The sequence below is a fragment of the Nannobrachium achirus genome (genome assembly GCF_963921795.1).
Source record: "Nannobrachium achirus genome assembly, chromosome: 4".
NCBI lineage: Eukaryota > Metazoa > Chordata > Actinopteri > Myctophiformes > Myctophidae > Nannobrachium > Nannobrachium achirus.
The window spans coordinates 24,204,230-24,229,956 of NC_137813.1; the positions used below are offsets into that span (position 1 = coordinate 24,204,230).

Genomic DNA, 25,727 nt, shown 5'->3' on the forward strand with positions numbered 1-25,727 from the left:
CAGGATTCCCCCCTCGCGCACAGCTAAAGCCTAATTTACACTCCGTAGTACAGTGGTAGCGCGAATCTGTGAATCTCTTGCTATCTTTACTTCAGTGGTATATGTGCGGTGCTCGGTGGAGAATAACAGTCTGAAGTTGTGGTATTCATTCAACGCACCTGCCGCCGCCGTCATTCTCAGGACTCGGAAGTTGTGGGTCTTCTGGACAACAACACGGGCTTTCAGTCAGAACGCCGTGTGTGTGTGTGTGAGACACACAATGTCTTGGAAACGCGGTGCTTTCTTTATGTGTGGGAAATGATCACAACGAACGCCGACTTTTCCATTATGGTGAGACGATGTCTTCTGACGTTAAAACCGTTCAGGTAAGCGGAGATGCGAACACAATTGGCATGGAACGCAGCTCGTCGATGTCGTGGAGTTTTAACTCGTCATAATGCCATTTAAGAGAGCACGTTTCATTGTTGTCATTCATTTAATTGTCCAGTAGCCCAAAGTAGCCTTATAGGTTTCAATTGAGTTTAAAAATACAATATCGTGATCGACTAATTCAATCGCTCTAAACTAAGAAACAGCAGGCAGTACTGCTGATTAGAACAGACAGATCATTATGAAATCATTATGTTTGCACAGTTAAAAGTTTTACCACCAGATGTGCCATTATATTGGGAAAACAAAGACTCATGAAAACTTTGAGTTAGCCTATTTTTTGCCATGCCAGTGACGAACTATATTCGAAGTTGTATTGTTGTTATTTTGTCCCAAGTGCTTCAAAGCCATTTCATCTTTGATATTTCCTGAACTGACATTATGCGTAGACTAAGTGGGTGAGAGACTTGCTCATAGACCAGTGGTTCTCAACCAGTGGTCCAGGAACCACCAGTGGTCGTTGAGGGGGTTCCAGGTGGTCCCCAGCTAAATGATGGAGAGTTGGTAACCAAATGTACCCTTATAGATCTTTATCTCTTTAAAATGATTTTTACACAATCTACACAATTAGAGAAAGTAGAAGAATTGTTCTTTTGATCAACGTTTGCCTGTTATCTCTCATATCTACCAACATCAATATGGCATGGAGGAATTGTGGACAAAATTGACAACAAAATATTCACAAGTTTTGGGTCTGAGAGGCTAAATCTCATGAAATGGTTGTCTGTGGCTCAAATGCAGAATAAATGATGGATGTTGATATGAAAAATGTTGAAAACCACTGCTGTGAGTGAGTGAGTGGATAGAGCAAGAGAAGGATTGTGTGTATACTGTTGTATGTTTCTCACAGACAGTCTTCATGCCTTCCTGGGCACCGAAGCCAGACTTCTCACCATTAGCCCAGATATTAGACAGTAATATGTTGCGACAGTGCTCTCAGGCACTAACTCCTTTCCCGAAGAATAAATCTGTTTTTGAAAAGGCCAGGGTTTTTTAGGCTCTAGCAAGGTAGAGAAGTTGCCATTATGCATCCTCAACACAAAGCTATAGTGAAGTGAGCTTGGCTGTGTGAATGTATCAAAATGACAAGCCAGTCATTTCTGCTGTGTTGAAGGATGCTTTGAAAGCAAACATTTACATGTTCTCGGCAGGATATTTGGAGCTCACTAACGAGCCATCTACATTTTTTCAATCCCATCAGTGCAAAGCATTCATTTCAAAAGCCTATAATGGGGAAACAAAAACAAACAAACACGAAAAAAATAATGTTTGTTAGGCATTCACAGCACTCTCAAGAATTATAGTCATTGATCTGTAGCTTAATGCTTTTGTCTTTGGCTGTTTGCTCACTGAACACAACATAACACAAAAAAAAACTCAATTCACATAATGGTTCATCTAAGATGGCACAGTCAAACGGGAGCGCACAGTGAATTTGTGTGGTTTGATGGGTGCACAATATAAACATCAATACTGCACTCATACAACTAGGCACAGGGAGCTGTTCATCTCAAATTGCTTTATGTGAAGTGAACTTGCAGCACATACACTGTCTTACTTTACTCTTTTCCCCTCAATGTTATGCCTTAACTCAGGGGCAGTGTATGCTTTACATACACTGCCCCCCTCTCATCCGTCCCACCCTGCCCATGAGTTCTTACCCTGCCTCTGGTTATCTTGTGTCCCCCACCCTCCCTGCAGGATCTTCGTGGCAGGGATTGGCTTCTTCAGCCTGTGCTTCCTAATGACCTCCCTGGGGGGCCAGTTCTCGGCCAAGCGACCCGGAGAGTCCCCGTTCACCATACGAGCCGAAGGTAAGCCTGTGTGCCGTGGCCCCGTATGTCAGTGCCACACGGCAGCCTCTGACAACAGTGGCTGTGCGCTGCACTGGTAATGAACAGGCAGAGAGCATGCTGGGAGCGTGGCGGGACTCCTGTGATTGCTGTCAGCTGGCTGACAGACTCCCTCAGTTGGCTCATCAGGAGCGCTTTCTTCAAGGGGGGAGGCATTGGCACTGCCCTACTCCTCCTCTCCTCTCCTCTCCTCTCTCCTCCTGTCCATTGGCACTTTGCTGGGCCACCACTGGCGTGTTCCCGCCTCCCATAAATGGAGCACTATACACTCTGACATCCTTGAACTCATGAAGTACACTTTACATATTCAGAGTCCTTGGAACGGTACGGCTGGGGAGCGGAAGCCACTGCTTGATGAAATACTTTTTGTTTTTTTGTTTTTGTTGGGCTTGTCGGGGAGGGATCCCATTCGTGAGCTGGCGCAAATGTTGTTTAAAAAAATCAAGTACCTGAAGCATGTGTCAGTGCATTCAGTGTAAAAATGTAGTTTAAAAATAAAACATCAGTACAAGGCAGTGGCTCAGTAGTGGTTTTGTGATTTTCAAGTGAGCGGTGCTCGTGCTCACGCTCACTTCGCATGATATCAAATACAACACACATGCATATCTCCTTGTATGGGCCGTTTTCTCCGTGACATCAGCTGTGGTGATGTCGGTCTCTGCGTACTCTCTATGACCTTAGTCTCATGTGAGCTGTTGGTACTGCATACTGTACATAGGGACATACTGTATAGGGACATAGGGACCTACACACAAAGTCAAAGCCTTTATATCCTTTTTGAGCTGTTAGCACCTCTCAAAAAGGCTATACATAAACCATTTGTGCTGTGAGTGTGGTTCCTATTTCTAAATATCATCCATCTATGTACTGTATGTGTGCTCACTGCGCAGTACTGTATGTATTCACGGTAAATACATATTTTACATGTACTTACTGTATGTACATTTACTGTACCCAGTGTGCATAATTATGTTTGTGTGTCAGTCTTGATAAGCAAAGTGTAATGTGCCACTAGTGTGCATGGTATGTGATTAAATATTGAGTGGGAGGAGGGGGGCATGTTGGTGTTTCTTTCTTCTTTCTGTCAAATGAAGCCTTAACCATCCTGTAAGCCTGTTCTCCTCATGGTCCCAGGAGGCTTCCACTTGCATTGCACAAACAAATGACCCTGCTGATTGTTCCAAATCAGTCGTAATATTCTAGTACTGTAGTAGCATTAACATTGGCACGTAACTGTAATTCTATACATGCTAATGCTTGCTAAGAAATGTAAATTGCCCAAAGCGGTGACAAGACAAAGAACGCCATTCTATTGCAGCGGTATGATCGGCAAGAAAAGTCTTATTGGCTTTCCCGGCACGCTCTCTGTGTTTGTGTTGTATGACTCTGCACATAAAGTCTGCTAGCTCAAGCCATTTGGAAGAGTCAATGTTAGCTTGTGGGCTCGTTGTCACTCACCTTTTTATCAGAGCCTGGCACGGTGTTGACTCTGCCCTATCCTCGTCGAACCATTTACCAGCTGGTATGTGCCAACTACCTGTGTACTGCACCCTGTCCAAATCCATCAGTGAGTTAAATTTCTCTTCTCTCTCTCTCTCTCTCTCTCTCTCTCTCTCTCTCTCTTTCTGTGTGTGTGTGTTAGGGATGGGACGATATGACAATTTCATATCACGATTATTGTGACAAAAGAAATCGCGATTTACGATATTATCGCCATAATCAAAATCCATTATCTTGGGGTGGAACATTTGCCAAAAAATAGCAGTCGCATCGCGACGCGTTGTGAGCTTGTAGATCGGCTATTTTTTGGCAAAGACATTTGATAGAGAGTGAAAAAAGACTATCAAGTACGTATATTTTAAGTACCTTTTACCAATTATAGAGGGTTTAAGTGGTACCGGATATGCAGCTCTGCAAATAAAAGGTGAATTGATCCCAGTGCATGACAGAGGACGAAATCTCCACGATACGCACGATACGCACGATACGCACGCACGTGTGTGCGTGCGTGCGTGCGTGCACACGCTAGTTTTCACACAGATGCCCTTCAGTTCTATGTTAGGGTCACATTTATCTACAGTAGCTGTAAAACAGTACATACCATAGTGTGTCATCAATCGTGGAGACTATGTTTGAAACATGCAACCCCTGTCCCCCGCTTCCATCCAAGCAAGATTATATCCATAAGTGAAGCATCTTCATATAATGCATTTTCACTGTGTGGCACACAAATGCAAAAGATGTACAGATGCAGATGTAAATGGGAGTGAGAGAGATAAGGAGATATGGGGGGACACACAATAGAGGTAGAGATATAACTGATGTATAAATAGAGCTGTTGAGGGGTGTGGTAGAGACGTTAGGGAGGCTGAATGTGGAGGAAAAGAGACGGGGAGGGGAGACGGGGTGTGGCAAGGTACAGTACAGGGGGAGAAAAGTGGAGAGGTGGAGAGAGGCTGACTGTGGATGGGGGGAGAGAGAGCGAGCGAGAGAGTGGAGTCAGGAGAACTGTCTGATTAATTAACCGCTCTCAGGCTGCAGTCTAGGGGAGGCATCTGCCCTCCAGCTCATTAAACACCAACCAAGGAGAGCCAGCCTCGGTAAACTCACAGCCTCTGTGTGTGTGTGTGTGTGTGTGTGTGTGTGTGTGTGCCAGTGTGTTTACGTGAGGCTGCATTTGCTTTCATTCTACTGAGCGGCATTCACAATTTGAACTTTGAAACACCGTATCCCAGCGGTGTAAAGTAACTAAGTATAGTACTTAAGTACAATTTCGAGGTATTTGCACTTTACTTGAGTATTGACAATTTCCAGTACTTTTCCTTCTACTCCACTACATCTCGGATCACTACAATTATTTGAAAACTTTACTGGGAGAAGTTGATATGGTCGCCATTTGAAATAATCCAATTACATATGAAGACCTATTCATTTTGTACTCACAATGTATATAGAATTTTACTTTTTAAACTTGCGTAACGGGGATTTTCTATCCATACTGTGCTACAGTATAACAGTCGTGAAAATGATATATCAAATAAAACTCATTTTATTGCAGACTGGCATCGTGGGCTATCAGTATCCATGGACCTCAGGTCGGGCACCCTTGCCATACACCATCCACAAGACAGATTAGGAACACTTTGGTTTCCCATACTCAGTGCTTTAGCACCAAACAACCAGTGTCCTAGTTGAGTATCTACAGGCTCATATTATTCAGCTACTACCACATTAGGGTGGTCTATACTCGGTATTTAATCTGTGATTATAATTCATGCATTTACTTCATTACCTGTCTTTTGAAGGTACGGGAAACTAATGATGTGGGGTGGAAGAAAGAGACATGGGTAAGAGAGAGCGAGTGTTTCCTGGGGGTTTGTGAAGCTTGAAATGGTGAGCCTTTTGATCCTCTCTATCTCCAAGGCTCCAGAAGTGTATAGTGGCTTTCTAATCAGACCTTTGAAGAGCACCTCCACAGAGCTGTCCCTCTGTCAACAGTGGCCTCTGTGTGTAGAGGAAAACGTGTAGTGTGTAGTTGTCTTAGACTAAACATTGGAGCTCTGCGGAGCAAAAAGACACTATGTTGTCTGTTGTACTACCTTCTCCTGACGCAGTGTACAGGCAGCCAGGTATGTCTTTTCAGTTCTTGGTCCTAATTGTATGATTCATAGATAGATAGTGTAGATGATCCAGAAGCTAGATTCTGATCCAGAAGCTAGATTCTGATGCACTATAGTATGCACTGCATTATGGTTCCTCAACATTGTAGCAGAAATGTAAAAAAAAAAAAAAGAGCTCCAGAAGTGTACAGTCTGCCTAAGAGTCCGGGGGCGTTGTGATTATGTGGATGACAAACTATCTGGCCAGCCATCGATGCCCTCCCGTCTTTGTGTTTGTCCTGAGGTAGAGCTTTTGAGTTAAATGCCACTGATGGATGTTGATGGTGGTACACACGGCCATGTGTACTGTGCTGCTGATATTAAGTCCATGGAGCCTATGAGAGACTCAAGCCACATGAGTGCTAATAATTCACGAACTTGTCTGCTCTGTTCTTTGGTGACCTTATTGTTCTATATTGCTGCAGAAAATGCAACGCTTCCTCTTAAAAGGTCAAGACAGAGTGGTTCTATTATCGCTTGAACTGTATATTGTGAGTTTTATCTTTTCAGTTTTTTCTTTTTGAGAAAATAATGAAGGAAACACTGCTTGTTCAATGGCTGGACCGTTGGATGTTTTATCCTGAGTCAAAAACCTGTTCATTCCACACGGTTTTAATCCATCACTGACTGGAATGACGGTGCGTCGCACTCACACTTCGTATGCACCAGGCTTTTTTTGACAGACACTGATGGAGGTTTTTTATTTCACGGCTCAGCAGTCTTCACTACCTGATGCATAAAACAGAGAAATTTATGTCACGGGTCAGAGTCAAGATGTGACATTTCGGCAGTGAGTATTGTCAGGAGTTCATTTGAATGAAAAATGGGAGAAGTAATCCGACAGACACAAAGGTACTCTGGTACTCTCGTCTAGAATAGATGAGAGTGAGTTTTCACCTGCAGGAAGACGACTCTTCTGGTGACTTCACACGCCATGTGCTTAACACGGCAGAGGTGTGATTGAAACGGATGAGATGGTGCTTCTGTCGCTGCCTGGCAGTGAGAGCGAGAGATCACAGTCTTGAATTGTGTGGCAGCCATCACTGATACTTAATTTGTACACTCCACTGTCTTATGACTAAATGTAATTCAGGCTGTAGACATTGTATTGATTACAGTATTGTTTTTGATTATAGTACCCCCATAACTCTTGCAAGTATACAAATTGAACTACATGGACTTGTGGTGTGGACTTGCTTGAGTTAAAACCATTTATAAAAGGATGTATTTTAGTTATTGTCACGGTTATCATTCTTTTGGACAGCCTTTGAGTGTGCATGACTCAGTCAGTCACTCTGTCAGTCTGTTTAAAGTAAGACAGTATGAAAAAATTAGCTTCAACGGATTTCGAATTGGGAATTTCCATTCTTCCAATCCTTTCTTCTTATACTGTTTTATCATTTATATCTTAGATTTCTTTTACACATAACTTTCATTTTTATTGAGGTCAAGTTATGTTATTTTGTTGCCATAGGGTGCAATTGCCAATATTGGATTGCATTAATAGTACATTGCTTTATGTAGTACAAAGAACGCTCAATTGATTAAATTGTCTGAATGCCAGTGGCAAATTAGGTACTGCATTCTAAATTGTAATAGTTTCTGTTCATAGTCCATTACAGTAAAGCTATTGCATATGATGGTGCTTAATCATTACAGTACGCACGCACGCACGCACGCACGCACGCACGCACGCACGCACGCACACACACACACACACACACACACACTTGTCTTGACACACAGTTATCTAAATATGAATCAAAACCGAAGATTATTGGAAGTGTGAGACATTTTCTGAGAGATTCTGCTGCTGTGCATTATCATGGCACAGCCTTGACTGGGAATTAGCATGACTGATTGTGCGGTATCTATTTATCAAAGCCCTGATTGATTCAGCGGATGATTCTAACTGCAATGCAAGACCTCTCCCTGCCAACACTGTGTAGAGCAGAGATACTATTGATCAAACGTCCTCAATTATGTAGAGGTAGACATAATGTACGTTGGTACGTTAACCCAGACTCATTATTTATTCAGGGAAAGTAGAATCTTTCTTACTATGTTGTTTTTGCATGCAGAAGTTTTTAAAGGGGATACACCAGTCCCTCTGCTCATTATATTTTCATGCTGCAATGCTCTCAAAATGGATAGTGTTGAAAAAAGGCAAAATCAAAGTGACAGCCTGCTGTCCTGGCAAATTGTTGCGTGCTGTGATTCTAAAAACAAAGTGCTCGCCACAATACCACATTTTGACATACTATAGGAATGGGATTGGAATTGCGTGCCGTGCACATATAATATGGATACTACATCAGCAGACTTTGCACGCTGTGCCTGAGTCAGCCTTTCCTCGCTGTGCCGGTGGCTGGGAGTTTTTTCTATTCTCACTGGATTTACAACAGCCCAAATCAGACACTAAATGTAAACATGGTTTACAGCTCTGCTGTACTTGGCCTAATTAAAAAAAAAGATAACATCCATCTATCCATCCATCTTCAACCGCTGGAATTGGGTCGCGGGGGTAACAGTTCCTTATACTGAGCAACTTCCTCCACTCCCTCCGGGAGTATACCGAGGCGTTCCCAGGCAAGTGTGGAGATATAATCCTTCCATCTGGTCTTTGGTCTGCCACGGGGTCTCTTCCCAGTGGGACGTGCATCGAGGACCTTCCTAGGAAGGTGCTCGGGAGGCATCCGTACTAGATGCCCGAACCACCTAAGCTGACTGTTTTTCAACATTTTCTCTTCATTTTATGACAAATCCCCACGTGTACTGTGGTCACTGTCACTATACCAAGCCCTGTGTACCCACATAAAGCTTTCTAAATGGAGTCACCAGCTGTTTCTTGTCACCTTCAGTGAGCAGTTTCATCAGGAAGCATGCAGAGGTTCCTGCTATCTCCCCCAGTTCCCCTCCCTATTGAACAGGCGCTTCTACCATTTAATTGCTCACTTGGCTTCCCATGCTGGCAAATACAATTGATCACCTGGACTACTTCAAAAGAGTGAGAAACGCCCACAACACCAGAAGGAGCTCCACTGATCTCATCCCCCTCAGATTTGGCACAAACATGAGGATGAATTCATTCTACTACTAGTAAGACGCCTCAGGGCGACATGCGACCTCGCCCTAAAGGGCAAGGTTGTGCCAATTCTTGGCTATCTGACCAGTGATGTATATCGGACCAGTTAACCAATCTCAACAGTGCCTGTTGAGATTGGCAGAACATGCCCATTTATGGGCATTACCAAATATGATGCTTAATATTGATGACATCGGGACAGGGATCTCCATATATGGGCATAGAACGGACAAGGACGTAATTAATTTGCAAGTGTGATCTGGGAATGCCCATATATGAGCATGTCATAACATGCCATCTGATCTTTTTGTGTTATCCTTTTAACATTATTGTATAAGTGTATCTCTGTACCTTTTGCAAACTGTACAAAGTATTTAATCAATCAATCAATTAAACCTGGGTCTCTGCTGTGTTTCACGTCTATGCTACCCGGTCGAAGCCAACCCATTGTGTTTGTTTGTGTGTAGGCTGTGTACTATGGCGGGGCGTTGGGATCGGTATAGGAGCAGGGGAAAAGGCAGACAACTGGAGGGAAGAGGCAGACTTTAATTGAAGCTGCCGAGAAGCTCAGATAGTAAAATTAGCGCAGATAGTTTCCTCCTTTTCCGGGCTGTCAGACACAATAAGGGGCCGCCGCCTTAGAGGGGATACGTGACAGAGGTTGTCTGCTCTAATAGGGTCTGCATCTGACATCTCCCCCATGGGCGCCCGGGAGGAGAGGGCAACTCAATCTCAATCAACCAGTCCCTTAATGAATATTTGGATTGGGAGTGAAAGCCTAGGATGGATAGACAGAGAGGGGGAGGGAGAGATGTAGCCTTGTGACAGGTGAGATGGAGAGGTCTGACCCCCAGGGTTTTCACGGGGAAAACTAGAGCAGAATATAAATGCTATTGTGGAAGATGACATTTGCTATCATCAGGCCACCATGGCCCTCAGGTGTGTGTATTTTAACCACTTGTGACATAGTGTCCCTATTTTCAAATATGTCAATATTTCTTGCCAATAAGTATATACCGTGGGGCTTAAGTGGTTAAAACATGCTGTACAATCCCACCCCAAAACATGCCTTTGATATTCCTCCAATCAATAATTTTGCGATAGGAACATAAATGGAGTAACTGTCACAGGCACCTCATTTTCACATACTATTGTAATGCATTTTGCATTCAGTGTTTAGTCTATAACTTCCTACATGGAGCGATTGATTAATTTATTGCCCTCATGGGAATTAGCTTTGCAGGTTTACAGGCTGTTCAGCAGTGTTCAGACACATACTAGGCTAGAAGATATCCTGTGCATTCCAAGGTCTAGAAGGGTGGGGATAAAACGGCAGCTCCAAACGGTTGCTTCCTATTTGATCTTTGATCTGTCTGTCTTTGTGTGCCCCCCTGTGCTGCCCCCCCCCCCCGTCTGCTCCCCTCCTGTCAGCCGGTCTGTTCGCATTGAGTAAATGAGGAAATTAAATGTGCTTCCGCGGTGGACAACTACAGCGATAAATCATAGTGATTTTGATCATTATAAATAAACAAACCAGTTTGGCTACTTATATTTTATATGCGCAAAATTACAATAAAAATGCATTGTGTCCGAAGGCAATGCCTTGACTGACTTTTGATTTCTCTTACTTGCGCCGTAATGCAAATGTGGCTTCACATCTTCATTTGCAAGCCTATAATGTAATATTCAAATGTCTTTGTCCACAGTCTTGTGTCAAATGTCACTCAAACTATGGCTCAGGTACTGTACTGACCCACGGTGTGTGAGGGACATTGCTTTTTTTTAAAAAGCGGATGATGTTAGGCTTGTTGCATACAACAGGAAATGGCCTTAAAGGCCGACATTTTTAAATCACACAGCCCAGCATGCTCCATTATGCTGTAACGGTGCAATGCTTCCCCCATGCTGTGAAGACAGCAGGTCCTCTTCAACACCTGCACATCACCTGTGGGAGATGTTGAAATGGGCTTCTTTTGCATGTATGAATGAGACTGAATAAGCAGTGCCTTGCTTAATTGGTCCCCAAATGTTGTTGGGTCAGACATGGTACAGTAGCTCCCGCCATCCTCTTCTCTCTCTCTCTCTCTCTCTCTCTCTCTCTCTCTCTCTCTCTCTCTCTCTCTCTCTCTCTCTCTCTCTCTCTCATTCTCAGACATGAACCCTCCTTTGGCATACATTGATTTTGTCTCACATGGAAGTAATGGATTCACTTCATCAGTTCAAGGCACGTGCCCCTGCTGTTTAACAAATTGGGTGATTTTTCATCCAGGTAATAAATACATCACGCGGACGTGGGCGCTGTGGCGGGAGCAGAATCAGATCCAGTGGTGCAGGACACACAGCGGGGCGAGCTTTGCCTCTGCAGCTGTGCCAGGAACTGTCTTGCAATAAAAGCCAGGGGCGTCACTAGGGGGGGGGGAACTGGGACTGAGTTACTAGGGCCCAAGGTGAAGGGCCTTAATTACTTTATACTTTAGCTATTGAAAAATAGCAGATAAACAAGCTCACAGCACGGCACCGAGTGCCGCGCTGTGAGCTTGTAGATCTGCTATTTTTTTAAACTTGTGATAATGTGTGCAAATCTTTCAATATATGTATTTTTTAAGCGAACATTTGTAACTCAGATTTTGCTTCTGGGGGGTCCCTGGAACTAAATATTTTGAGATCTGGTTCCGTGGCCAAATACATATAATTTTGGGCGTCCTTCACATGAAAAGGTTTGAGCACCACTGACATAGAAACATAGGTTTTTCAAAAAACCTTAGAAGGATTTGAAATATTCAAAGAAATTTTCAAGATTTTTCAAAAATAGCAGATCTACAAGCTTGCAGCGCGGCACTCAGTGCTGCGCTGAGAGCTATTTTTGGAGCGGTGAAAGCGCTCCCAATAGACAGGTATGTCTGTGGCTGGCTGGCTGGCTGGCTGGCTGGCTGGCTGGCTATGTGGCTGGCTGGGTATGTCTGTAGCCTGGCAATACCTTGTGTGGCCACACAAGTTAAAGGAGGGGCGCTGTTGTGCAGGCAGGCAGGCAGGCAGGCAGGCACACACACACACACACACACACACACACACACACACACACACACACACACACACACACACACACACACACACACACACACTCACCGCTCCACTTCGAACCGAGGTTTGATTTTTCAATAGCTAAAGCACTAAATGTGAGTGAACTGAATCCTTGTACCCAGGGCCCAGAATTTGGTGCAACACCCCTGATAAAAGCCACAACCTGTCACACATCAGTTACAGTGTGTGGGCTCGACGTCTATCTGGATCACTGCGTTCAGAGGATTAGTGCACTTGTCTGTGCTCTTTTATAGGATCGATTCTGAATGACATTTCCATGATGATAGATTTTCTTTATTCTAGGGTCATTTATTCCTTGTCCATGTATTAGGGGTTGCCTGTCTCTATCTTTATAATGAACATGATTTTTATATTAATATTACTTTATCACCTCTTGACATGCTTCAAGGTGAGAGGGACTCTTCGACCGTGTTACTATATGGCCAAAACCTGACCAGGATAATCAATAATAGATGTTATTACATGAAGCTTTGGCCCTGTTGGCCTCGTTATTGCTGCAAGACCTTGTATGATCATTCCTGGGTATGGGAACCATTCATGGGTTCATGAATAATTTGATGGCTCTGAGAAGGAATCAACAAAACTCTGTTAGGATGAGGTCACTCAGCATGGCATAAGTCATGCCTCCCATGTCCTGTGAATACAGCATGTGAGCTCACTGAAAAACAATACTCTGTCAATCATATCAGTCAGATGCCTAAAATGAGTGAATTGACTGTAGTGAATAATGGAAAGCTATATGGCAGTTGTTAGACAGAAAAAAGTTGAAAAATGGATTCTCTCTGCAAATAAGGGCTTCTCATTTCCAGCCATCAAAACCAGTGTGTAAGAGATCCGTATCTAGTCAAGTGTGCATTCATGCAGAAATTTGAGTGCAATTTTGAAGAGGAGGCTGTCACTCATAATTCCTGATTTCCTTTACTGTGCCTTTTTTTCTTCTTTTTGCTTTAGAAACGGAGGCAGTAAATCCCTTGCACTGCGAGCTGTTTATGGATGGCTGGGTAACACTTTGCTCTGTACGCATGCAGCCTACAGTACAAATGGTCATCTAATTGGAATTTGTTCATAAAATCGATTGTGCAGTGGCACTTCCGAGATGGCGGCGTTAAAGGAGATTAGCTGTTGTTAAATGGGCCCTTTATTAACCAGCAGATGAGGAATGACACATAGGCAGCTCCACATTAGCACATAGATAGTATCAGCCCTCGCTGCAATACTGTCAGCATGCTGGACTCCCGCCTGCCTGCGAAAAACGCATTAGCCAACGTGTCCCAAGGGAATGGCTGATGAACGGTTGATTGCAAACATATATAAAGCACAGTTCTGAAATTGTGCTGTGTGTGTAGGAACTGAGTTAGCTCCCGGTAATGGTGATTTATGAGCGCAGCGTGTGAGAGAAATGTTATTGAGAAGAAATATGTGTTCTTCTACCCACATGTATGCCTGGAGGCTGTGTGTCCAATGCAGCAGCTACAATAGAGAGAGCATCTCCACAACTTGGCAGGCACTCTGAGTCCATCTCCTTCAAGCTGCCGATCTTGGCAAAATCCATAAACACGTTCTCTTGCCAATGATTGTTTGCGCATACAGTTGTAAATAGTTTTACAACTGTAAAGGTGTTTATCCAGCTTTGATTTATTCAGACAGAGGGCGGGTGCTTTGGAGACCAGTTGAATTGAAGACGCAAGCAGTGACTGAGGTGACGGTACATGAATGAGGGAGAATGTAATGTATGGGTTTGTGGCTATAAAGGAAGGTCATTTGGAGATATGTCTGCAGTACGCTTTTGAGATAGTGTTCCATGACAACCTCCATTCATAAGCCCTTTGTGCACTCACTGCAGAGTACTTAAGTGTCCTCTCCTGACCCCTTATGCACGCACACACGTCACGCGCGCCTTTATACACACACTCTTGGAGGAGTAGGTAGGTCACCGGCACAGACAGATCGATTTTGCCCTAATCAGGGATGTTTTCCCTTGATTAAGCACTAGGTTCTGAATTGGTTTCTTATGTGTGTTTCTCTCGCCTTTCTTTTTTTCTGATAAAGGTGACTTTCTCTCAGACAGTGACAAATGAACTATGACTGTGAGGGGGAGTCTGCACAATGCAGTTTCTAAAAGCCTAATGCGATTGATGAGGGAACACAGAGAGCTGGTGCTTTATTTCACTCAAAGTACTCCAACATTTTTTGTTACTATTGTTGGCTGCTACCAATGGTTCAGTCCACAAAGGCCTTCCAAGGGTAATACTATCACTATCTCTTTCTCTTTCTCTGTGTGTGTGTGTGTGTGTGTGTGTGCGTGTGCGTGTGCGCGCGCGCGCGTGCGTGCGTGCGTGCGCGTGATCTCTTTGCCAAGATCCTAACTACATAAAACTTTGCTTGCAGGGACAAACAGTAGAACTTTGTTGTATTTGTTTAACATCAAATGGCTATATGACACAGCACACCTGTCCCTCTCTTCCCTACAACACCTTGGGTGCACCTCACCATCACTACATAAAAGCAATACCGTGTTCTGAAGCTTGACACTCATGCACTGTAGCAGTGCCATGTTGACCTTGGTGTGTAGAGCTACTGGCTGCTTTAATCGACAATGTGGTCACCAGCAGCAGTTAATACTCAATCACATAACTTACAGTATAAATATATATTTTTTCAACTGCAAGGACAGTTGGCAATGCATTTTTTGTTGTTGAATGTTTTGTATGGAATCCATATACTGTATATACATAACATATAGGTTACATACAGACAGACATAAACGTACACTGTTAGCAGAACCGATGTCATTTGTCACCAGAACCATCTGAACAGGGGGCATGGAAGAAATCACATCCACAGATGGCATCACACACCGTATGTAAAACAAGTGATGGAATAAAAGACCTCCTAGTGTCACCTCTGGTAAAACCTCGGCCTTGAGTGGAGCAAATGAAACTCATGGTGTAAAGAGTGCTGGGAGTCCAATGAGATGACTTAAGCTTTCTGTTCGGCTCTGACCTTAGGAGATACTGTAAGAGCAGTGAGTTTGATCTCCGGCTTCTCGTGCTGCTGTGTTGAAGTGTCCTTGTGCAAGACACTGAGCGCCTAACTGTTCCCCAGGTGCCGCTATTGGCTGCCCACTGCTCATAATGTAATAGTGCTCAAATGTAGGGGACACATTTCCCCACAGGGATCAATAAAAGTCTAAAAAAATAAATGTACTAGCAGCAGAACACATTTACAATTTTTCCCCGCAAATTTAGAGTAATTGGAGCCAGCGGAGAAGGCAGCGGCAATATAAACGTCCTACTCATTTGTCCCTTTCCTGTTTGTGTCGAGTGCTGGCACCCTGTGAGTCATTACTTTAGCAATGAAGGTCAAGAAATAAGAGACACTAGAATGTTGATGTTCTAGAGGTACAGTAAACTGAAATGTAAACGGAGAGACAGAGCTGGTGGTTTCAAATGTACTGTAACCTTGTGCAGTTTATATATTTCATATTTTAAAGGCGGCAAAGTTCAGATTCAAAACGAGGATTCGTTTCTTTCACACGTTTCTACTAGAAAGACAGGGCTGATGGTTTTCAGATGCAACCTGTTATAGTTTTGTCATATTTTTAAACATTTTCTATGGGATCATTTTCCCATTCGAATGAAAGGAGAGGATGTCCGCACACTGGATAGAAGCTCCCAGGAGTAGTACTTTATTTTAAAAGCAGCGTGACAAAGTTTCGACCCCTCTCGGGGTCTTAGACCTGATGAAGACCCTGAGAGGGGTCGAAACGTTGTCACGTTGCTTTTAAAATAAAGTACTACTCCTGGGAGCTTCTATCCAGTGTGCGGACATCCTCTCCTTTCATTGTACGTATTTTTGCCCAGCACCTGGTACTACTACGTTTTGGATGTGCGTGCTCCCCTTTTGAAGTCATAATTTTCACATTCAAAATAAGAATTAGTTGCTTTCTCAAAAGGTTTCTACAGATTTTCTTACCCTTTCGCTTATTTTCTACTGTATATGTGACGTATATGTGTTTTTGTTTTATTTTAGTGCTTGGTGGGCCAGAGTCTCGTGGGGTATTGAGGAAAATCAGTGATATGCTGGAGGTGATTATGAAGAGAATGGATGCGCTGTCTAAACTGGGCAACACCACAGACTCCCACAGGCTGGATCAACTCAGCTCCGCACTGGACAGGTAGGCCACACACCTGCACCATTGTGGCATCTTGTTGTGAGCTTGTTGCTTCTTGTGAACTTATTTTCAGCATGCAACTAATTGTAAAATCACCATCAAAGCCCACCAAAATACATTTTTGTTGACAAAATCTACTGTATAGTCGACTAAAATCTTATGATATTTAGTTGACTAAAACTAAAACATTTCAGACGACTAAAATATGACTAAAACTAAATGAAATCTTATCAAAACTTTGTCAAAATCAACACTGCTCTCAAAGGAACACAATGAAAATAAGCTCTCGAGCAATTTTGTGTTCTATCCTTTTGACAGATGTCAAATATATTAACAAACAAATATATTATGTTCATGTATGCATTTTTGATAATCAAGACGTCAATCAATGAATCTATCAAATCCTGTGCACTAACCATGAACCAAGTGTTGAGCACACATGCTGAAGATTATGTTATGCCTCATTCATACTTGGAGTGGCATGTCGTGCACCGGAAATAACAGATATACCAGCTCACAACAGGTTGCGCTGTCACCTGTTGTGAGCTTGTAGATCTGCTATTTTCTGTTTGTGACACCAGTGGACGACTGAAGTATAAATCACCCTTTACAGTGTGAACCACAGCTTTGACATGAGAGAGAATGTTTCCTTTGTAGCCTTCTAGGCTTGTCATGGCATACAGCAGAAGTTGTTGTTTGGGCTGGAAATGGTGCACTTGCAGCCTGGTCACTGGCAGGGGTGTCGCACCAAATTCTGGGCCCTGGGTACAAGGATTCACTGTGGGGCCCCTGTGCTTTAACTATTGAAAAATAGCAGATATACAAGCTCACAGCGCGGCACCGAGTGCCGCGCTGCGAGCTTGTAGATCTGCTATTTTTGAAAAATCTTTGAATATTTCAAATCCTTCTAAGGTTTTTTTTAAAAAAACCTATGTTTCGATGTCAGTGGAGCTCAAACCTTTTCATGTGCAGGACCCCCAAAATGGTATGTATTTGGCCACGGACCCCCATCTCAAAATATTTAGTTCCAGGGAACCCCCAGAAGCAAAATTTGAGTCACAAATGTTCGCTTAAAAAATACATAATATTCAAAGATTTTGCACACATTTTCACGACTTTTCAAAAATAGCAGATCTACAAGCTCGCAGCGCGGCACTCGGTGCCGCGCTGTGAGCTTGTATATCTGCCATGACTCCACAGACTCCACAGATGCTGAAGTGAACAAATATATGCAGTACAGTACTAGGAGGATCCACCCGTTTCTAAGAGCTTTAAGAAGAATTTCTAGGGCTTGGTTTTTGAGCGGTGCTAACCGCTCCTACGTTTGGCCTTTGTGTGTAGAAGCACGGAATGTGCATGGAACTCCATGTTCTAAGACACAAGGTTATTCTCAAAAGGCCTTCTTTTTGGCGAGTCCAAAATATATACAATATATACAAGCTCACAAGCGCGCTGCAAGCTTGCAGATCTGCTATTTTAGAAAAATCGTAACATTTGTGTGCAAGTCTTTGAATATTTCAAATCCTTCTAAGGTTTAAAGAAAAATATATTTCTATGTCAGTGGTGCTCAAACTTTTTCATGTGAAGGACCCCCAAAATGATATGTATTTGGCTACGGACCCCCATCTCAAAATATTTAGTTCCAGGGACCCCCCAGAAGCAAAATTTGAGTTACAAATGTTCGCTTAAAAAATACATATATTGAAAGATTTGCGCATATTTTCACAACTTTTCAAAAGTAGCAGATCTACAAGCTCGCAGTGCGGCACTCGGTGCTGTGCTGTGAGCTTGTATATCTGCTATTTTTCGATAGATAAATTATTAAATAATTAAGGCCCCGGCCTCCACCTTGGGCCCTAGTAACTCAGTCCCACTCCCCCCCCTCCCTTTGTGACGCCCCTGTCCTCACATACAGTACATGTTACATTTTGATGAGCCTGGAATCCAGGATGCGAGAAATAATATTTCCTTGGCCTAAAGCCTAAAGCCTGGTTCAAGACCAAAGATTTGTGATGAAACGTTAATGTTTTACGGTAAGCCTGATTTATAATCATCATTGTACAGCGGTGGCGTCAGCCAAAAATGGCATTAATGGCATTTAGCATTCTAATGCAATTTAAGCAATTCTAATGCAATCTATTGAAATTTAAGCAATGGAACATTACAGCGTTCTGTATACCCTTCAGGGTCGCCAATAGCCGAACGTCATGTGAAATTGCAAGATTTGATGACACAGCCGAGGGATTTAGTGTAAGGAAAAGGAGTGGGCCGTGTGCAGAGCCCTGGGGCACCCCTGTGGAGGACAGAAATCCTTTTCATGTAATCCACTGTTATCTAGTGAGAATGATACATTGATACTGATACTTGACACCAACATTCCACAGATAAATAGTGAAAATAGCAGGTATAAATTACAAGCTCACAACGCTTGTAATTTATTTTTATTTTTAATATTATTTGACAATTTGTCCAATGTTTGAACAGTTTTTATAGTATACTGTAGTCATGGTCTTTTTCTTTTCTTTCTTTTCTTTTTTTCTTTTTTCTCACGGTGAAGATGTCTCCCCCCACCCCCCCCCACACACACACACATTCATGTGGGGAACCCCCCTGATCGATAGGAGGACTTTTTGGTGGGTGGGGTAGTGGGGTTACTGGGGTACCGCTCCTGCCGGACAAGTCAAAGCTACTGTACAGCAGTGGTTCTCAACCTGTGGGTTGGGACCCCCAGGGGGGTCCCCAAATTATTTTGGGGGGGTCCCCAGATGATTAACTTAATGTGCAACATTTGTTTTCTCACTCAACAGTAAACTAACCAACATACGGTTTAAGTGTATAGAGTGTATATGCACATTTCTAAAGTGACAATTTAATGACTTTTTAATACCTCTAAAATGACAGATTAAACATTGGCCAAATTGTCAAATATTAGGGGCTGAATAGTCTACACTCTACATGCTCACAATGCCTCACAACGCGAGGCGTTGTGAGCATGTAGATTTACTATTTTCACAATAGCACCATGTTATACAAAATGTAATGACTCATCTCTTAGTGCTCGTCAGGGTGGGGGGTCCCCAGTTAAAAATCTGATTATTTTGGGGGTCCCGGCCTGAGATGGTTGAGAACCACTGCTGTACAGTACCAGCCCGGAGCAGTGTGATCTGTGGTCTCCATGGCAACAGACCCTTTTCTCGCGTCGCACGCACGCACGCACACACACGCACGCACGCACGCACGCACGCACGCACGCACGCACGCACGCACGCACGCACGCACGCACGCACGCACGCACGCACGCACGCACGCACGCACACACACACACACACACACATACACTAGCTCAGGGTTTGAGAGGAATGTCTCCCTCTTGCAGCGCTCTGTTTCTGACACCTCTGTTCTTTGCTCTCTTGGACATCACTGTTCCTACGCTTTCACTGCCTCTGGCCCTCTTCCTCAACACTTCACTTTAAACTCCTCCACGCCATAGATAGAAGCTACCTTTGAAAAATGCTCCGCATTTAATGGTCTACATTCCTATGGCATCTTTACAATTTGTGTTTACATTCACCCATTCACATGCACATTTACGCACCAACAGTAGGATCATGCAAGTCAGTATGGCTGCAACTATTAAAGGACAACTTTGTTTTTTCACAACAAGGGTTCATATTTTAGATAGTCATTAGAGAATTGTTAAAATGTTTTCATTTACTGCTTTCTATTGTTTTAGTGATTTTAATGATTTTGATTTGCATGCATGCCCCTAGGTTGGGGGCATGCATGCAAGTGGCTAAATATGTATTTTTAGACACAATAAGCCCATTTCCAAGATGCACCACAATCTTTCATGGTCAGATGTGACTTATGGGGGCTGGTGTAAATAGTAACAAAGAAATTGTCAGCTTATTGTGGCTAAAAATACATATTTAGCCACTTGTACGCATGAAATCAAATTAGTAAAATGGATAAAACGATAGAAAGCAGTAAATTAAAACGTTTTAACACTCATATTTTATTTTCTCTGATTACAATCTAAAATATGAACCCTTGTTGTAAAAAACTAAAGTTGTCCTTTAATGATTATTCTATCCATTACCTTTTTTTGATTAATGAGATAGTAGAGAAGCGTTTCTTTGGTAATATATATATACACCTGTATACTGTGTGTGTGTGTGTGTGTGTGTGTGTGTGTGTGTGTGTGTGTGTGTGTGTGTGTGTGTGTGTGTGTGTGTGTGTGTGTGTGTGTGTGTGTGTGTGTGTGTGTGTGTGTGTGTGTGTGTGTGTGTGTGTGTGTGTGTGCAACCAAATTATGTGCAGAGTTTGGGTTATGGGTTGTGTACTGTACATGAGCGATTGAAAGTGACTTTGTAGTTGGAAGCACTGGTGCCTGCAGGTAAAAACTGTAGGATGATCAGAAGACATGTTGGAGAACCCAGCAAAAAAAACAATATAAAATGAACAATGATGAAAGTAGCCTTTCTGTGTTGTCAGGGTGTGTTTGGGGAATTGCCAACAACAATAACGTTATGACGGTCTAGTACAGGCCAGGGTTCACAAACCTTTTTATATCACAACCCCAAATTACGAGGGAATGTTTTTGTTGACTCCATCCATTAAATAGCAGATTATCGATTATTTCTATGTTATTAATCGATTATTTCTATGTTATTATTATTATTATATTTTATGTTACGTCAGGGGTCTTCAACGTTTTCAGGCCAAGGACCCCTTAGCTGAGAGAGAGAGAGATGCAGGGACCCCCACTACATATTGAATAGAATTGTGTTGCAGATGAAAGATTGTCATAGATTTCTTAGACTTGCTAAGACTTGTTTGACAGCTATGTTGGAGTAATGTGTATTTTCAGACATTTAACCATCAAATACTTTAGTCTGCTCTTCTTTTCCCTCTATTTCCCTCTGTGAAAAAATAGCCGATCTACAAGCTTACAACGCTTCGCACCACGAGGCGTTGTAAGCTTGTAGATCTGCTATATTTTGCTAATGTTCCACTCAGAATAGGGATGCTATCCTGTGATCCTATCACACAAAGATTTGGCGGCCCCCCTGTAGTAACTCTGAGGACCCCCAAGGGGTTGAAGACCCCTGTGTTACTTTGATTACTTCGATTAATGTTTGCACCCGTACAAGTCACCAACCTGCTCGGTGTGAGTAGCCATGGAGCCGAGATCAAACTGGGAACCTTCGGGTTTCCCTGACAGCAACCGCCTCCTTTGAGCAGCCAGCAACAGTCATGATAAGTGCCCATAATGTAATCAAACAAAATGTCAAGAAAATGTGACAAAAGTAAATATTGGGCACTAATGACGTTGTTGGCTGCCACCTACAGTAAGTATCTGCTTCCAGCTGCAGAGAATGAAGGTTTGACGGATGGTTTTGGCTATATGGCTATACTATAGAAGGACCAGAACAGTTTTAGAGTAGAAATCCCACCTCTCACTAGGTGCGACTCCTATTTCGACTAGTACGGTCATGGTCTTGTATAATATGGTCTGGCTAATACTTTTTACCATTATGGTTCCACTGTATGACATTATGTTGCTAGAGCTGAATGTAGTGGGGCCAGTGCCCTATGTAGTTGCATTGTCTAACAAGGGTACATTGGGCCTCTTAAGGGCCTAAATGTGAAACATTATGGCAAAAGAGTAAATGCTTTTAAAGCCGATTTAATGATGATAAAGTGACCACTATCATATTTTTTGGCTTCATTCTGCCTCAGTTGGGTGATAAAACGTGTAAAAAATGTTTAGTAAGTCTCGGAGCTGGATTGAGCCTCGACACAGTCAGTTTGAGATCATCAGGGGAAACCTTGCCAACCTGGTATACTGTTAAAAAAGTAATTAGGTTGGCTTCTTGCTCTTTAATGCGTGAATAACCTCTCCTAGACCAGAATTCAGTAATAAAAATGTCAGGTTGTTTCATATGAGCACAGCAATGTGTGAGAGTCAATGAAAGTCAGTGTTGCGTGTGTGTGTGTGTGTGTGTGTGTGTGTGTGTGTGTGTGTGTGTGTGTGTGTGTGTGTGTGTGTGTGTGTGTGTGTGTGTGTGTGTGTGTGTGTGTGTGTGTGTGTGTGTGTGTGTGTGTGTGTGTGTGTGTGTGTGTGTGTGTGTGTGTGTGAGACGTGAGTGTATTGACATCAGCACTGGGTGACATGCTGGCTCAAAGAGTAGGAAGTTATGAGCACTGCTTTCCACCAGGGCACAACACACTGTAATTAAATTAAGGAGTTTAGGATTATATCAACGCTGCTGGGCAGAAACTTTGTATCTCCATATTTAATCTTTTTATATTTTTTCATGAATTAATGCCCTATTGTATTCTTTGTTGTATGACAGACTTTGTTTTATTTACATTTTGAAAAGGGGACACCATGTTTAAAGTGGTTAAGTCTATTTTGGGGTTTTATAAATATTGAACCAATAAAAAGTATTAACAAGAGGGTATGAATGGCCTGGACCACTGGCGCAGCAATCCAGGCACCTAGGCTGCAATGCCATCCTGACCTGTGACACACACAGGTTTGACTCCCATTCCCGACGACCTTTGCTGCGTGTCACTAGTGTAAACTATCAATACAGGCAGAAAAAGACCCCCAAAACATAACTGAATAATAACAGCATTGGATACATTGGAACACAGGTCCTAAAGTAACATACAAGGTTTCTGTCAGACAGTTTCGCTATTAAACATAATGTATACTCCACTATTTTTAAACCTCATCTCCATGTCTCCATCAGGAGGAGTAATGACCAGTCTCTCAATGCTCTCTGTATCGCTGAAGCAGCAAATTGAAAGCGACATACCAAGGTGGTGTAGTTGCACGGACAGCACAAACTCGGCAGTCCTCAAGAACTGCTTGAGAACCAAGCCTTCTCAGTGGATTCTGAGAACAGTAGGATCAGACGCAAAGCATCATGTAATGCTTTAAAACAACCATTTAGAATTTGTCATACAGATATAAAAAAAAAAGTCAAAGTCAAATTGACCTGAAGAAGATCCACACCGGATCGAAACATTGTCAAAGTTTACCATAGTTGGTGTGTGGGTTCTACCTTTTTATTGTAACTTTTATTGTAACATTCTCAACATGCGTATAGATCTGGGGACCCCCAGGGGTCCTTGGGGGAGGGAGGGGTTCAAGGGGATTGCCAGCAATATTTTCCTTGTTCAAAAATTGCAGTTATAAGCTCACAGCCTGCAAGCTTGTACGTCTGCTATTTTTGAATATTGTTTTATAAATCTTGAGAAGTAATGGAATATGTTATTATTTGACACAAATCTTATCTTCTGGCGGTCCCTGGCACAAAACATTTTCAGACGGGAGTCTGTGGTCCTTGGTATGAAAAGGTTTGAGAACTGCTGCTGTATTACTGTTGGTAGGTGGCAAGACTACATAGTCAAATACATAGGGGCCTTAAGACGGTTGAAGGTCACATATAATACTCCTTTTCAAAAAGTTAATTACAGTATTTTCTGGACTATAAGGCGCACCTGACTATAAGGTGCACTGTCAATGAATGGTCTATTTTCAAACTGTTTTCATATATAAGGCGCACCTGACTATAAGGCGCACATAATAGACGCTTATGCATCCAACAGATGGAGCTGTGCTAAAGGGAATGTCAATGTCAATGAATGATCCATATATAAGGCGCACTGGACTATAAGGCGCACTGTAGTTTTTTGAGAAAATTAAAGGCTTTTAAGTGCGCCTTATAGTCCGGAAAATACGGTAGGTCTCTGAGGTCCCCAAAACATGCCTTTGAAGTTGTTTGCTGAAAATACCACTCAGATTATGCATTCTAGCTTGCCTCTAGTCTGCAACCCTTTTTTATGTTCATATTTTCTGGACAGGCTGTTTCTGTTTGTCGATTTAGATGCAAATGAGCTTAATTCTAATGTCAAGATTAGCTAATTCAAACATTGCTTATAATCACATAATTTAAAAACATGTGTTTTATTCTCAGCAATAGGTAGCTGCCACTACAGAAACACTGAAAAATTATCCTATAGAGGCAGCCAACAATCCATATTGTTTATTTAAACCTAATTGGACCCTGATGAAGGCCCCTGATCCGAAACGTGTTGGTCACCTGCGTGACCAAGCAAGCCATGACAAAACTGAACTGAGTGACTTGGAATCTTCTTCAGTTCACCTGATTCTCTCACTTGGATGTCAGCTTATTGCAAAGGGAAGGGAAATGTTTTGACCTACATACAGTAGGAATAGATCTTTTGAATCTTGTCATTCAAGGATTCATTCAATGATGGTCTCAATGTGGAAGGAGTCAACTTCAGACATGAAGAGACGGGCGGCCATAGCTGAATGGTTAGTGATCCCGCCTATGACTCGGGAGGTCCCGGAGGTCTCAGGTACGATTCCAGCTCTCAGCAATGTGGACTCATCTGCCCAGTCCAGTTTAGGAGGGAAACCTTGACCAAAAATGGCCAAACTACAAGCTCACAATGCGTCACATTCGGCAAAGATGTTTAGTGTAGAGTGAAAAAAGAGCTTTACTACGTATAGAGTCTAAGTGGTTAAAATACTATTAGATGGGCTGTCCAAAAGGGCTGTGATGGAGACATGAGGACAGCGCACTGTGGTGGTGGTCTTTCTCATTCTTGCCAGCATCAGTTGTTTGATTTCATTGTCATCCTCAGATTGTGTGCTCTATTGCGCTGGGGGAATTGCTTGCAGGTTTTGAATGGCCTCTTATGGATGGGACTGGTGTATTTTTGAGTGGTGCCCCTGGAAGGAGCTAAGCTCCAACATCTGACTTTGTCCAAAGTTTGTTCTAAGCCAAGCTTAGGCCAAGCAGGCCAAGCTTCACAGGACGCGAAGCTTGGCCTATATCTGGCCTACATCTTTGCACACTGTGCGCGAAGTTTGTTGTACGCCCAGGGTAACATTGGCCAAGCTTCGTGGGACACTTCACACAAGATATCCCAGCACCTTACATTCGCGCTTTGCTCCCACATCCGTAGCGCATTTGCCCACACGCATTCGACCATAGCGCGCTCACATCCGTAGCGCGGTGGCATGGTTACCACATCAAGCTCATTGGCTTAGCCATTACCTTGGTGATCAGGCTCATTGGCTTAGCCAGCCATCGCCATGGTGACCACAGCCGTAGCACGCATAGAGTTATAATAAGAATAGAGAGGACACATTTATCCCCGCCCGTCCACTTGCATTGAGTTGCTCACCCAGCGCATGAGGCGTTTTCACCCCTCCATCCGGGTAGTAAAACGTGACGTAGTGGGTCTACTGTGACGCATTTTGCGTCATCGAATTTGTTCATGGACGCGCTTGGGCTCAAGTCATGAACGAGCGCTGCCGCTATATGAACGCGCCGGGGCTGAAATTATGAACGCGCACCGCCGCTCGCCTCGAGTACGAG

At 43.1% G+C, this 25,727-nt stretch overlaps 1 protein-coding gene across 1 annotated transcript in view; it reads left to right on the forward strand.

The window, feature by feature from the left end:
* Nucleotides 1-297: 297 nt before the first annotated feature.
* The window catches only part of mgat5b (alpha-1,6-mannosylglycoprotein 6-beta-N-acetylglucosaminyltransferase B), a gene marked incomplete at both ends in the record, with an annotated part of 105,370 nt that continues 79,940 nt past the window's right edge, over nt 298-25,727 (forward strand). Inside the window, 3 exons of the mRNA XM_080723738.1 lie at nt 298-365; nt 2,131-2,243; nt 16,161-16,305. Coding sequence (XP_080579864.1) covers nt 298-365; nt 2,131-2,243; nt 16,161-16,305 — 326 coding nt within the window. The remainder of the gene's footprint in view (nt 366-2,130; nt 2,244-16,160; nt 16,306-25,727) is intronic.